General features: G+C 48.0%; 1 protein-coding gene across 1 annotated transcript; it reads right to left on the bottom strand.

Moving 5' to 3' along the window:
* Positions 1-244: 244 nt before the first annotated feature.
* zgc:158376 (uncharacterized protein LOC100101643 homolog) lies at positions 245-16,060 on the bottom strand. Its single transcript, XM_053442497.1, is given in 13 exon segments — positions 245-3,938; positions 4,209-4,430; positions 4,727-4,888; positions 5,098-5,261; positions 9,206-9,357; positions 9,359-9,965; positions 9,967-10,463; positions 10,648-10,680; positions 11,034-11,222; positions 11,951-12,037; positions 12,121-12,264; positions 13,310-13,498; positions 15,692-16,060. Coding segments are annotated over 12 exon segments (2,643 nt in total). The 5' UTR covers positions 13,484-13,498; positions 15,692-16,060; the 3' UTR covers positions 245-3,726.
* Positions 16,061-16,505: the final 445 nt, after the last annotated feature.

The raw sequence follows: 16,505 nt of genomic DNA, 5'->3' as shown, positions 1-16,505 counted from the left end.
GTACATGTAACTGTAGGATAACTACAAGAACTGTTATACAGTACATGTAACTACAGATACTGTTACTATTATAACTACAGGTTCTGTGACTGTATTGTAAATACTGTAACTGATGTAAATAACGTCGCTACATGAGGCTGGTTGTACTTTTGTTCTTTATAACAAAGGACTTCTGGTAATAGATTACTTGGCTGGGTGAGGTGTTTTGATTGGTGTGAGCAGCTTTGACATCAGGAAACCAGTGTAAAAACAAACCATTGCTTCTTTATTGGTCGGTGGTTTTACAGTAGTCTCTCGTACGTAGCTGCCTTGAGTTTCTCTTTTTGTCTCTTTTTACTTTTTGTTCAACTTCTTCATTTTTTCATCAACAACAGAAGAATCGAGACAAAGAAGAAAAAGGAACAAAACAAAGTAACAAACGTTAATATGCCCATTTTCACAACAAAAAGTACATTTGGCAAACCGTGATGATGATCCAGTGCATCTTTAAAACACCCACTCACTTTTTACTAAGATATGTCAGACATCTGATTGGATAAGAGCTTTCAGGAGTCAGAGATTATTGTCCAATCCGATTTGATCTCCTCACTTGTTGCTAGGTGAAACGTGAAGCATCATCGGCGGGACAGAGCGAAACATTACAGTAAAAAAATAAATCACAACAGAATACAAAAATAAAAACTGACCCATTTACAGGTTTACACTGTGACAAGTGGATCTGGTGAGTTTATGGCACAACATGGCGTCGACACGGTCGATTCATGGACTACGTCCCACGTCAACACCGACCTGCTGCTTCTTTACCATGTTCGACCTCAGGGCGACATGGAACCGCCACAGGCCCTGTGCTCCCCCCATGTGAAAGTCCCACATCCCCGAATCAGACGACAGATTGTGGGAGTCTCTTATCTATGGAGGTTATTTTGCAGATGACCACCAGGGGTCCCTGTGTTCCGTGATCTTTGATGACCATTATAAAATGAACAATAACTACTGACAGTGTGAAGCTTTTACTTTAAACAGAGCAGAATAAACTAAATCAACTGACAACAGCATCCCAAAAAGTTTTTGGAATAAACACATTAACAGTTGATCAATTATCAAAGTGGTCATCGATTCAATTTCACTTTGTTTACAAAACAATTGATCAACCGATCATCTCAGGCCTGGTAACAATCTGTGTTGTTTGCATGTTAGCTTGTTAGCCAGAACTGCTAATACACTAGCAACACAGGTCTCAAAATAGCTTCCATTTTCCCATTTGATCACTCAATATAATTCATCTTAATGTTTTGTTGAGTTTCGGTCTGATGACAGAGCAGCGGAGGTGGTGCAACAACGAGGCTAACGTAGCCTCAGCTAACTATTATGTTGGCCAGCAGAGGGAGACTATTGTTTAGTTGGTGACTGTAGCCCATGACGCCGTCACATTTAAACAGCCGTGATCACCATGACTCAGTTTCCATCGCGCCACAAACATCCGGGCGTCTATGAAACATCTGAATTCCTGTTTCTCCCCCTTTTCATACTTTAAAGCATCACAACAATAATTCGATTTTGTTTGTTGTTTTTTTACCTGGCAGAATCGCCTTCCACAGATAAACACAACCTGAAGATTGCAGCGAAACAGGAAGTGATGTCATCAAGTAGAAAACAGATGGCGAAAAATTCTTTACGAGTGACGACCGTGAAACAAAGTTCAGACTCAGCAGGATGGAAGCTGACGTGGCACGAAAATAAATAAAACCTGACGTGAAGAAGAAAAAAAAACTCCTGAGAAAAAACAATCAATCACCAAATCAATGATGAAGAATCTGATCGGAGGAAACAGAGCTGATGTAAACAAAGAACAAACATGAACAATTGAGGCGAATGTTGAAGACGTAGAGGCTCAGATTCAAACGCACACACACACACACACACACACACACACACACACACACACACACACACAAAGAAAAACACCTTGAACCAAACATCACCTGACCCCCCCCCCCCAGCCAGCCAGCCGTTTAAAGGAACTGGCCCAGCACAGGGAAAACGTTTTTTCACAAGTGCAGAATAAGTTCAGATCCGTTGACCACACGGGGGCGCTAACCTTCCTCAATGTGAAACAAGAGCATTCAGGCTACGTCCACACCGAGTTTCAGCTACGCATCAGCAATCATCTCTGACGCAGCACAGACCTGAAAACACACATCACATGACTGTTCATGTGATGTAAACAGGAAGTAGATGTCTCCTCAGCAGGTGTTTGCTTAGTAACAGAAACTCCTCTGAAGGAGGAACAGTGAAGGTGACGAGTCAGAGCAGGGACGACGAGGTGGAACTGCTACCGACAGGAAGTGTTACTGACAGGAAGTGCTACTGACAGGAAGTGCTACTGACAGGAACTGTTACTGACACTTCGTGTTCACCGCTAGTAGTCAAGTCATGTGACTGATGAGAACCAAGCAGGAAGAGAACGTCTGCGTCATCGTTTACCGAAGTCTCAGTTTCTGACTGAAACAAAACAGCGTTAAAAATATAATTTGTCAGTGTGGGCGGAGCTTGGAAGAGTATGCTTTACCTTGTGAAAGTTGACTATGGGACGCAGGTGAGGAGGGTCCAATCGAAATAAAGCGCAGTCCCTTCTTATGATTTGAACTCCTGCTCGTACTGCATGTGTGCACACACACACACACACACACACACACACACACACACACACACACACACACACACACACACACACACACACACACACACACACACACACACACACACACACACACACACACACACACACACACACACACACACACAGCAGCTCAGCCTCTGATTGGATGGTGGACGTGATGAGGTACATTGATGAATAAATGCGTTTGACTCGGCGACGTGTCGCATCCGACAGGTTTGATACTTTTGTTCTATAAACTTGTCTAAACTTTCGTATGTACATCATTTCTGAAGCTGCAGGAAACACTGACATAACAACATCCACCACAGGCATACAGGCGCCCCCTGGTGGCAGCCTCTCAACCACGCCCTCCCCAGTGAGCGGCCAGTCAGGGACCATTGCTACGTGCCAAGTCTCTCATTCGATTGGTCAATTTCCTTTGAAATCAAAATGGGATTGATGCCATTTAAACTCGTTGGCCAGTTCCACCTGAACTCGGGGAGTCAGGTTATCGCCTCACGGAGCAGCTCGGACAGAACCGCCCGCCTGTCAGCATGAGGCTTGGTGACATCACGTGATAGCGACATGATTGACAGGAACCTGAGGTGCGACACATCAGGATCGTCTGAATGTGATTCATCCGCTCATTTAACTGCACCAGATCTGAAGATAGCCTAGCTTAGCACAAACACTGGAAGCGGAGGGAAACTGTTAGCTGCAACTTTTCTATAAGTCGATATGGTCCCCAACCTACAACCCTCACTTCCTGTGGGGGCGTGTCGGGGGGGGGGGGGGGGGGGGCATCAGTGTGACGATTGGTCGCAGGGTGGACGGAAGGAAGGATAGATGGAGTGTGTTGGGTCCAAAGGTTAAAGGTCATTTACAGTAAACTACAGATATTTACACACAGCCAGAATTATACAGAGAACAAATATGTACATGCTCAGAGTTTCTATTGTTTTACTATGACCCACAATGTCATCGCAAAAATATATCCTCCTCCTCTTGCTCCTCCTCTGTCTGTAGTGTAAGGAGGTGGGGGGTCGGGCGGTCAGGAGGCGTGGACTTTAACTGTTCTTCATCAGCGTTCTGTCTTCAGGAGGGCAGGAGGACGAGGAAGCGACTGTGGCAGAGGAAGAGGAGGAGGAGTTGTGGGAGGGGAAGGAGAGCAACTGTCCAGTCTCAGATGAGAGGAGCGAGCAGGAGCGAAGGTCGACCGTCTGCAGGGACGAGCAGCGACGCAACAACGAGACGCACTGCTCTGTCACTTTAACACAACCTGAAACACACACACACACACACACACACACCAGTCAAGTGCTTCCGTCAACAACACCTTGGAAAAATAACTAAAACAATTAACCATAGTCTACTGGAAACATTTTAATTAAATATAAATGTAAATTGTTAAATAATTAGACTAACTGTAAAATTCTGTAAATATAGTAACTGTAGAATAAATGAAAATAACTACTCAGTAATTAAGTATGGATAACATTGGAGCTTCAGTGATTTGAAGGTCGGATCAGATGAGTCTGGTTTGAATCACCTGCCAGGTTGATGTGGGTGAGGCTCTCTCTCAGGGGGGAGATGGGGGAGGTGAGGGTGAGGACTGTCTGGTCTGTGATGTTCCCACACTGACTCAGGTCTAACCGGACCAGGTGAGGGACGTAACGCACCAGCAGACGAGACGACGCGTCCGTCAGATCCAAACCGGCCAATCGCAGCTCCGTCACATTCTGGAAGCGTCCTGCTCTGGTCTCCCCGTGAGCTGATCGACCAATCAGAGCGCAGCGTGTAAGACCGATGTATTTGATCATTTTAGGTGATACCAGCAGAAATAAAAGAACATGCTCTTCATTAACACATTAAACCTTTTCAAAATGAGTTGAATTTAAAGATTTCATTCGAAATATAGAATTATATGAAATATCTTTAATAAAGGTTAAATTCTCTCATTTAATTAGATATTGAAACCACACAAAAATGACTTTCACTTCAGTGAAAATATGCGTCATCAATGCTTCATGTGTGACTTCCTGTCATGTGACGGCATGTGCGTCTCACCTGTCCTGGTGTCAGGTGGGGGGGCAAGCAGCTCTCTCAGGTGCGAGTCCTTCAGGTCCTCCACTCGGCTCAGATCCAGAAGCCTCAGACAGGGACACACAGCCTGACACAACGCCGACACCACCGGCCACGCACAACCACACACGTTCAGCTCCAACAGACCTGCACACGCATGTGAGATACACACACACACAGGTTAGACTGAGAGAGGAAGGGGAGACACACACACACACACACACACACACACACACACACACACACACACACACACACACACACACACACACACACACACACACACACACACACACACACACACACACACACACACACACACACACACACACACACACACACACACACACACACACCTTGCAGGCGGTTGATGAGCCACATCAGCTGTTTCTTGGAGATGTTGGTATATCCCAGGTTGAGGGAGACGGGCTGGCGGCGGATGATACCACTCAGCATAGGGGGGGTGATGGAGCGCTGATGGCTCAGGTCGATCTGAGTCCACAACCTCTTGTCGCAGCACCTGATGGACACAGACACACAACAAGTGTTTAACGTGGAGATGCTGACAGGTCTGTAAGCAGGACGTGTGAACGATGTCACCTGACCTTTATTAGTCACAATATAAAACTTTGATTCATGTGATTTGACCAGTTTAATATGTTGCGCTTTTATTGTGAAAGACATCCTGAAAAACCATGTGGTTGTTTACTTCCAACATATTGTGACATCATAATGTACAGACATTACTCAGGCTCCACCCACACTGACACCTTTTGGACTGGTTTGAACTGGTCTCAGGATCAGAGACTGGTTTGAACTGGTCTCGCTTTAGTTTGAAAACTCTGGGTTTGTGTTTTAGTCTGAACAGAAACTGAGACTTTTGTAAACGATGACGCAGACGTTCTCTTCCTGATTGGTTCTCATCAGTCACATGACTTGGTCAGTAACACTTCCTGGCAGTTATACTTCCTGTCAGTGACAGTCAGTTACACCTCAAGTCAGTTACACCGCCTGTCAGTTACACCGCCTGTCAGTAGCACCGCCTGTCAGTTACGCCTCCAGTCAGTGACGCCTCCAGTCAGTAACGCCTCCTGTCAGTAACGCCTCCTGTCAGTTACAACTCCTGTCAGTTACACTTCCTGTCAGTGACACTTCCTGTCAGTCACACTTCCTGTCAGTGACACCTCCAGTCAGTGACACCTCCAGTCAGTAACGCCTCCTGTCAGTAACGCCTCCTGTCAGTAACGCCTCCTGTCAGTTACAACTCCTGTCAGTTACAACTCCTGTCAGTGACACTTCCTGTCAGTGACACTTCCTGTCAGTCACACTTCCTGTCAGTGACACCTCCAGTCAGTGACACCTCCAGTCAGTGACACCTCCAGTCAGTGATACGTCCTGTCAGTGACACTTCCTGTCAGTAACACTTCCTGTCAGTAACACTCCCTGTCAGTAACACTCCCTGTCAGTTACAAGTCCTGTCAGTTACAAGTCCTCTCAGTTACAAGTACAGGTCAGTAACACCTCCTGTCAGTAACACTTCCAGTCAGTGACACTTCCTGTCAGTAACACCTCCTGTCAGTAACACCTCCTGTCAGTGACAGTCAGTGACACCTCCAGTCAGTGACACCTCCTGTCAGTAACACCTCCTGGCAGTAACACCTCCTGGCAGTAACACTTCCTGGCAGTAACACTTCCTGTCAGTGACACCTCCAGTCAGTGACACCTCCAGTCAGTGACACCTCCAGTCAGTGATACGTCCCATCAGTGATACGTCCCGTCAGTAACACTTCCTGTCAGTAACACTCCCTGTCAGTAACACTCCCTGTCAGTTACAAGTCCTGTCAGTTACAAGTCCTCTCAGTTACAAGTACAGGTCAGTAACACCTCCTGTCAGTAACACTTCCAGTCAGTGACACTTCCTGTCAGTAACACCTCCTGTCAGTGACAGTCAGTTACACCTCCAGTCAGTGACACCTCCTGTCAGTGACACCTCCTGTCAGTGACAGTCAGTTACACCTCCAGTCAGTGACACCTCCTGTCAGTAACACCTCCTGTCAGTGACAGTCAGTTACACCTCCAGTCAGTGACACCTCCTGTCAGTAACACCTCCTGTCAGTGACAGTCAGTTACACCTCCAGTCAGTGACACCTCCTGTCAGTAACACCTCCTGTCAGTGACAGTCAGTTACACCTCCAGTCAGTGACACCTCCTGTCAGTAACACCTCCTGTCAGTGACAGTCAGTTACACCTCCAGTCAGTGACACTTCCTGTCAGTAACACCTCATGTCAGTAACACCTCCTGTCAGTAACACCTCCTGTCAGTGACAGTCAGTTACACTTCCTGTCAGTTACACCTCCAGTCAGTGACACTTCCTGTCAGTAACACCTCCTGTCAGTAACACCTCCTGTCAGTGACAGTCAGTTACACCTCCAGTCAGTGACACCTCCTGTCAGTAACACCTCCTGTCAGTAACACCTCCTGTCAGTAACACTTCCTGTCAGTAACACTCCCTGTCAGTGACACTTCCTGTCAGTAACACTTCCTGTCAGCAACACTCCCTGTCAGTTACAAGTCCTGTCAGTTACAAGTCCTGTCAGTTACAAGTCCTGTCAGTTACAAGTCCTCTCAGTTACAAGTCCTCTCAGTTACAAGTACAGGTCAGTAACACTTCCAGTCAGTGACACTTCCTGTCAGTAACACCTCCTGTCAGTAACACCTCCTGTCAGTAACACTTCCTGTCAGTAACACTTCCTGTCAGTAACACTTCCTGTCAGTAACACTCCCTGTCAGTTACAACTCCTGTCAGTTACAAGTCCTGTCAGTTACAAGTCCTGTCAGTTACAAGTCCTGTCAGTTACAAGTCCTCTCAGTTACAAGTCCTCTCAGTTACAAGTACAGGTCAGTAACACTTCCAGTCAGTGACACTTCCTGTCAGTAACACCTCCTGGCAGTTACACCTCCTGGCAGTTACACCTCCTGGCAGTTACACCTCCTGGCAGTTACACCTCCTGGCAGTTACACTTCCTGTCAGTAACACTTCCTGGCAGTGACACTTCCTGGCAGTGACACTTCCTGGCAGTGACACTTCCTGGCAGTGACAGTCAGTTACACCTCCAGTCAGTGACACTTCCTGTCAGTTACACCTCCAGTCAGTTACACCTCCAGTCAGTGACACTTCCTGTCAGTAACATTTCCTGTCAGTGACACTTCCTGTCAGTGACAGTCAGTTACACCTCCAGTCAGTGACACTTCCTGTCAGTTACACCTCCAGTCAGTGACACTTCCTGTCAGTAACACCTCCTGTCAGTAACACCTCCTGTCAGTAACACCTCCTGTCAGTAACACCTCCTGTCAGTAACACCTCCTGTCAGTAACACCTCCTGTCAGTAACACTTCCTGTCAGTTACACCTCCAGTCAGTGACACTTCCTGTCAGTAACACCTCCTGTCAGTAACACCTCCTGTCAGTAACACTTCCTGTCAGTTACACCTCCAGTCAGTGACACTTCCTGTCAGTAACACCTCCTGTCAGTAACACTTCCTGTCAGTAACACTTCCTGTCAGTTACACCTCCAGTCAGTGACACTTCCTGTCAGTAACACTTCCTGTCAGTAACACCTCCTGTCAGTAACACTTCCTGTCAGTAACACTTCCTGTCAGTAACACTTCCTGTCAGTAACACTTCCTGTCAGTTACACCTCCAGTCAGTGACACTTCCTGTCAGTAACACCTCCTGTCAGTAACACCTCCTGTCAGTAACACCTCCTGTCAGTAACACTTCCTGTCAGTTACACCTCCAGTCAGTGACACTTCCTGTCAGTAACACCTCCTGTCAGTAACACCTCCTGTCAGTAACACTTCCTGTCAGTTACACCTCCAGTCAGTGACACTTCCTGTCAGTAACACCTCCTGTCAGTAACACTTCCTGTCAGTAACACTTCCTGTCAGTTACACCTCCAGTCAGTGACACTTCCTGTCAGTAACACTTCCTGTCAGTAACACCTCCTGTCAGTAACACTTCCTGTCAGTGACACCTCCAGTCAGTGACACCTCCTGTCAGTAACACCTCCTGTCAGTAACACCTCCTGTCAGTGACACTTCCTGTCAGTGACACTTCCTGTCAGTGACACTTCCTGTCAGTGACACTTCCTGTCAGTGACACCTCCTGTCAGTGACACCTCCTGTCAGTGACACCTCCTGTCAGTAGCACTTCCTGTCAGTAGCACTTCCTGTCAGTAGCACTTCCTGTCAGTAGCACTTCCTGTCAGTAGCACTTCCTGTCAGTAGCACTTCCTGTCAGTGACTCTTCACGGTCAATGTTCCTCTGTTACTAAGCAGCCAGGTGCAGAGGAAACATCTACTTCCTGTTTACGTCACATGGCCGGTGGACGTGACCAGTCACGTGACATGATTTCAGGTGCAGCAGTGTGGGAGGAGCCTGTGTGTCAGGTGGGCGGGACTCACCAGCGGCTCCAGGTGCGACACACCCTCATGCAGACGCAGAGCTCCCGGTGGCTCAGGGAGGTGAAGACTCGGAGCCAGACATCCCGGGTCCCGATGTGCGACACTCCGCCGTCCAGAGGCAAACAGCTGGGCTCTGGGCAGGTGGGGGGGGGGGCGCACCAGGTGTCTCTCCATCTGAACAGGTCGGGGGGGCGAGGGCACGGCCGGGGGGCTGCGCTTCATCATCTGAGAGCGAGGGGCGAGACGTGATGGCTGGGAGCAGGGGGACGCAGCCATTGTTGACATCATCAAGCCGCCTCCCCCGGGGCCCGCCCCCCCTCCCCCATTGGTCGAGGAGGAAATGTTGTTTCTGGACATCTGGTTCTTGCTGTTGCTACGGATCTTGTTGCCACGACTCCCACTTCCCTTGGTGCCACCCCCTCCTCCCCCCCCATGTCTGTGATTGGTCAAAATCCCGCTGGCGTTCTCCTTCTCACCTCCCTCCCTCACCCCTCCCGTCCCACCTCTTGTCCGTCCGTTGCGCGCCTCCTGCCCATTGGTCCGCTGCCTCCCCGTGAACCCGTCATGCTGCGAGGATGGAGGCATCTGATTGGATGAGAGGGGTGAGGGTGGGGGGAGGGAGGAGGAGTTTTTCCTGGTCCTTTCTGATGTGGGCGTGTCCTCGTCCTCTCCATCCAGCTGCCCTCCTTTCCGTCCTCTTGGAGGTAACCCCCCATCTCCTCCCCCTCTCCGCCGTGTCTTGTCTCCCCCTCCCCCCCCCCACCTCCAACTCCTCCTCCTCCTCACCCCTCCCTCCCTCCCCCTCCGACTCCTCACTGGCACTGAAGCCCAGCTCGGCCAGACGTCTCTCCCTCTCCCTCTCTCTCTCTCTCTCCCGCTCGCTACGACTCCTCTCCCTCTCCACCCGGCCCCCACTGCTGTTGCCATAGACAATCGGAGGAGGCGGGGCCGGGGAGGACGACGATGGCGAGGAGCCTCCACCTTGCTCCTCCCTAAGGGAATCGTCAGAGTCCGACTCGGAGTCCGACTCAGAACTGGAAGAAGAGGAAGAGGAGGACTCGGGCCGACGCTCCAGCAGACACATCCTCTTAAAACGTTCAAGTTTCTCTCTGTGATGCGTCCGCTGGTCCGCACTCGAAACCCCCCCTGCTCCCCCCCCACCACCAGGTTGAGAAGACGAAGAGGAAGAGGAGGAGCCCTGAAATCCACCAGCTGATGATGTGGGACCATTAGACTCCACCACTTCCTGTTTGGGTTTCTGAAAAGAAAAGATTCCGATCAGGATGTGGCCACAGCAGGTGTTAATCACAGTCTCTCTCGGTCTCATCTCATAACACGTGGTGTTCGACCAGTGCCCTGAGAAAAGGTTAAACTGAAGATGCCCTGGACATGAACTTCAGTCCGTCACATCTCACAGAAACATGGGATCCAAGCCTTCGTACCTTTTTCAGGCGTTTCTCATGGGCAGCTTTCATCTGGACAGAAACAGACAGAAGGTCAGAGGTCACCACCCTTCACAATAAAAGTCCTCTGTGTCTCCTACAGCTGGAGGACTTTTTCTGTGAAGCTCCACTACTTTGGATTATTATCTATGTGCTCATTATCAAAATAAAATAATCATTGATTTCTCAAATGTAATTATGAAATTAGTTTGATATTTTACACTTTGACCAAAGACGTTATCATGAATAAAAATTAAAAATATATAGAACTTGAATTAAGAAATCAAACTTATTTATGTAAAATATAAACATGAATGTTTATTCTGTAAAATATGTGACGTCTGACTAAACAACAACATGTCCTGTGTAAATACATTGAAATCCACCTTCTTCTTGGCTCCGCTGTCCTGAGGCAGCTCCTTCTCCTTCTTCCTCTTGTGGCCCCCCTCCGCTGTCCTCCCCCCCTCCTCCAGGGAGGGAGGGGCTTTCTTTTTAGGGGGCGGCTCATCTGTGAGTTTCCAACGGCCCACCTCCCCGTTATCCAGTCGCCGCTTCCCTGAGCCATCGGCCTGGTCCTGGAGACAGACACAGGTCAGTCCATGCTGCACTGATGCCGTTAAAAGTTTCCTGGTCCCTGATTGATTGATTGATTGATTATTTATTTAAGCCTCGGAAAACACATTGAGGAATAAGACCCTCATTTACAATGGTGCCGAGGATAAAATGAAGAGTTAATACATTGAGAAAATAAATAAATAAAAGAGTGTGAAATAAATATGCCTATATACCCTGAGTCCTAGTCCCTCAGTTCTGAACCCTTTTTGACGAGGTGGATCTAATCTAGGTCTGGTTTGAAGTTGGTTCAACTTTTAAACTTTTACTAAGAGCAAGTGATTTCCAGGATTTAGAGCTACGTCTTTACATCACAGTTTTTCATTCTCAGCCACACTAGACTTCAAGCACAACATAACCAATGGAGGAGGACTGTATTTCTTCTCAAGTATGGCTCTCACGGGTTTATAACATTTGTACAGGTTTAGACTTAGAAACTGGTTCTCACAATGTTTTGGTCTTACTGGTCTTGTTGGTCATGATAAACCCGCCCCCAGCCCTTTGTGCAAGCACTTCTCTCTTTAGAGAAGTGTACCAAAGTTATTTCTGGCCATGAGACATTTCTTTGGCCATCACAACACAAAGAACCAGTTTGAGATCAGTCACTGTATTGCATTGCCGTGGGAAAGGGGTCCCCGAGTCCGGGACCCAGAGTACTGGTACCCCAGTACAGCACCCTGGTCTGACCCACCTTACTGGTCTTGCCCTCCTTGTGGCATTTGGGACACTCCCAGCAGTTTGGGATCTCGTCGTTAATGATACCTTCGGCTTTCCCCATCTGAGGAGGAGACACAGCGTCAGTCTGAGAGTCGTAGAGAAACGATCGAAGATCCTGATTATTGATTCGACCTGATCACCAACCTTCAGGCAGCTTGGGTGGATAATTTCATTACAGATGGTGCACTCCATCAGAGAGAGGCTGAACTTCTCCTCCTCCGAGTCCACAGTGTCCTCCTTCCCTGCCTCGCCACATGCAAAGCACACCGCCGTGTGAGGCAGCACGGGCTGAAGGGAGAGAGACAGGCACAGCACCGGAATAACAAGGACAGAGAGAGAGAGAGAGAGAGACAGGTGGATCAGTACCGGAATTACAAGGACAGAGAGAGAGAGAGAGAGAGAGAGAGAGAGAGAGAGAGAGAGAGAGAGAGAGAGAGACAGGTGGATCAGTACCGGCCGTACAAAGAGAGACATGTTTTGTGTGAAGAAGTTTGTCAGCTGGACTTTAAAACACTGTGGACTATGATTGTTCTTTTGATTAAAGAGCTCCAGACTAACTTCTGCTGCTCCTCACTGAACATGTGAGAGGCACCAGCACAAAATGTAGCGGCACCCGCGACATGCAACACTTTCATATTTTTACCATTTCCCAACTGTTTTACAGATTTTACAGATACATGTTTTGGTAATAAATAGACAATTTAAATTGCAGAAATTTGCGGTTCTATTTCAAAGTCAAAAGGTGAAGTACGGCTTTAGAAGGTGCTTTAAGTGCTAACAAAAACACTTCAGTGGTGCTTTTTAAAACATTAAAACCAAACAAAAAAACTGATAAATGTTGACCTATATGTGGTCGGCTAATTATCGTCATTACAGAACAACCCCAACAAAACAAGTAAACAAGGAACTTCCTCTTTCAAGCCTCTTGCTGACGCCAGTGTGCATCATCTGAAGCCATTTTCAGAAATGACCTCTGGGTAGAATCCAGAGAATTGGCCACAGACTGTGTAAAGTTATAAATTTGCGACGGAATGATCGCAGCCTGGAGCCCTGTAATATTAATATTCTGAGATGAAACAATGACCCATAAATAACCTAACAACAGACATGATATGAACAGCTGTGTGTGTGTGTGTTAAAGCATCTCTCTGAAAAACCACTGCGATGGATCAAAGCCAACTCTAGACTCCATCCAGAGATGGTTGCCATGGAAACCCAGCATCGTTGCCTGCTGGGATGCAGCTGTGGGTCGAAGCTATTTGAAGAATCGACACGAATACACGAAAGGTAAAAATCAGTGTGCGTGTGTGTGTGTGTGTGTGTGTGGACTCACAGCCGTGCACTGTCTCAGGAGGCAGGACTGCTTCATCCGACCAGGCCCTCCGAACTTCTTCATGTCCTTACAGAAGTGACACTCTCCACACTCGGTCCTCATGCACGCCTGGCAGCGCCGGCACCGCGTCCGCCTGCGCCTCGCCCCCCCGCCCAGTGCCTTACTGCCCGACATCCCCGAACAAGTCAGCTGCAAACACAATCAGAGAGGGAAACCGGTCACCATGTGATCACAGAGCAGCGCCATATCATTGTTTCCATTATTGATCATCAATTAATCAGTAACATAAAAACACATGAGTCAGTGATTCTATGATGAACAGTCACCTGATCATCATGAGCACTTTGTGAATGAGCTTCAACTTGTCTCAGAAAGACGGAGTTAGAACACATTATTACAAGTGAAGCCTGATACCTGCTCATCAGCAGGTTCCCAGACACCTGCCGCATATTTCAGACTGAAGGACCGCCCACTCAGCTTATGACCTCTGATCTCCAATGTTTCATAATGAACCAAATTATTTTCACTTTTCTCAGTTTTACACTTTGTTTACAAAATCAACACTGATCACACAAATTAATTAAATTTGTTTTGAAACGGATCAGGTCCAGTCTACATCCGGGACATGGTCAAACCTCACAGCCCGTCCACTCTGCATCGGCCAATCAGCTGCTCCCTCACTGCGAGGGACAGCTGTCACTCAACAACATCACCACCGTTTCCTGTCCCTGCTCCTAAACGGTGGAGCCAGCTCCACGTGGACATCAGGACAGAAAGTCTCCTCATCGTCCTCCAGACTGAAGTCACAGCTCGGTTAAGAAGATGATGTCTAATAACCATCGTCTAGATGCTTGTACATGTTGCACTTTGTAGTTTGGCTTTGGAAGCTTAAGATAAGATGCAGATTAAGATGCATTTATTTGTCCCAAACACAGACACACTCATACAGGAAGGGACATGGAACCTCTGCTTTTGACCCATCTGGTGCAGGACACACAGAGCAGTGAGCAGCCATGTACGGCGCCCGGGGAGCAGATGTTGGGGGAGTAAGGTGCCTTGCTCAGGGGCACTGTCCCTAGGGGCAGGTAGGGAGAATCCTCTTGGATGTTTGGACAGATCAATCCAGGTTCGTCTTCTTGTTGTTTCTCCGTGGAGTCGAACCAGAGACGAACCAGAGACCTTCTCTGCCACCAGTCCAAGTTCCTGCCACCAGTCCACCGCCTCTGTTGTGGGTTTGTTCCTTCAGTTGATGCACTTATTGTAAGTTGCTTTGGATAAAAGCGTCAGCTAAATGAAAAGTAATGTCGTGTTAACTGAGAAAACACATGAAGCAGCTGGATTCAGTTTAACCCTTAAGAGCTCTAGTTAGCGGTCGGTCAAACAGGTGTAACGGACATTCATTTTCATTACTGATTAATCTACCAGGTTAGTTTTCAGATTAATCGCCTTGAAAATGTCTGAGAAACAGAACTAGTTTTGTTATAATTTAAGAGTCAGAGTCTGAGGAACATGAACCAGACTGATTAGTTGGTCACAGTAAAACATCAACAAGATGTAGAAGCAGCAGATCCTGGATCACAAACCGACTTTGAGAGACAGAACCCAGAACTGATCACGGTCTGCTCGGGAGCTTATTAATCAGTTGATGAGGCTGATTCATAATAATAAACACAATGAGCTGTAAGCTGTGTTAGCAGTGGTAATAACAATACGATGTTTACAAATAAAATACTGATCCATATTAATATTTGTGTTTACTATTGATTGATCAGCAATCGACAGGATCAATATTCCACAGCGAGACGTTCAGGTGCCTTCACCTCTGTCACGTGACCACTTCCCTTCACACGTTTTACATCTTTGCCTTTAAAAAGGAGCAAATCGATTAATGGATGATCGGTGCAGCTGCTGATCGGTTTCACCGACAAATCACCGATCAATGAACCGACTCCTCGTTTCAAGCATTTAGAAGCTTCAGCAGTTTTTCACGTTTAAAGTTGAACTCTCAGACCTGAAGACAATAATGAAGATGCGCATCTAGCACCACTTGGAACTGCTAGCGGCTAACAGCTAACGGCTAGCAGCTAACGTGTCAGTGTGAAGCTCTATTTAGTGAAGGGATCGAGAACCGGACCGCGAGGACGTTTCTACACGCCGTCAATGCCCCCCCCCCTCACACACCCCACAGGTGCCCGGGTACGCGGGTATCTGGGGGCAGGGCTAGCGTTACGGGTGCTAGCGTGTTAGCAGGCTAGCTGTCCGCTCCCCCTCCCCGCAGTACGCTTCCTCTTTCATTATCTCCAATTCCAGAAACACCCGGCCGGGCAGGTGGGGCTCAGGGAACCCCGCCTGCCCGCTGGTTCCCCGGTTTCAGGTGCTCACCTCCTCGGATCAGGTCGCATGCTCCTCGGTCGTTCATTAGAAATAATATAAGCCAACAGCTAGCCAACGTTAGCTTCGGTGCAGCGCAGCTAGCCGTCCGCTTCCTTGTTCCTTTCTCCGCCAGGCTGCTGTTAGCTGCGGCTGCTTCACACGCGTCCCATCGTGGTAGCCTCTGGAGCCCCGATTAGCTCCCACGCTAAGCTAGCAGCCCCTGCAGGTTTAATGTATCGATGATCGAACTGATCGATAATATCGATAAGTGCAGGGCGCAGTGAGTCGTGCCCATTCACCTCTCTCTCTCTCGCTCTCTCTCTCTCGCTCTCTCTCTTTCTCGCTCTCTCTCTCTCTCTCAGCACGTTACAACGTGTTCCTCTCCGTTTATTCCGGGGGGGGGGGGGGGTCAAAACACAGAGCAATAACCTTCCGCCAGAGCTAGACCCGCACATCATATGCATCACATGTGCGGGACGAGCAGTGCACAGCTATTGTTCTCCTAGTCTATTGTGCCTGTGTGTTTGTGCGGGCTGCGGGGCCGTGCGGGACCTGCTATGGTGTTGAGTCAGCTGATCTGCGGTGATACGTTCAGACCCCGGTACTGATGACGTCACACAGGTGACCACACTTACCACCTCACCTCAAAGGGAGAGAGAGGACATGAATAAATTCATAAATACAAAAATTAAAGATGCATTCTCCCAAGTCACACTGATCATCTTTATATACAGTCACTGATCATCTTTATATAGTGTCACTTATTGTCTTTATATACAGTCACTTATCGTCTTTATATACAGTCACTGATAATATACATAAA

This window comes from Pleuronectes platessa, chromosome 16, assembly GCF_947347685.1.
Source record: "Pleuronectes platessa chromosome 16, fPlePla1.1, whole genome shotgun sequence".
NCBI lineage: Eukaryota > Metazoa > Chordata > Actinopteri > Pleuronectiformes > Pleuronectidae > Pleuronectes > Pleuronectes platessa.
Note: the sequence above shows the minus strand (reverse complement) of the source record. Positions and strands in the feature narration are given on the sequence as shown.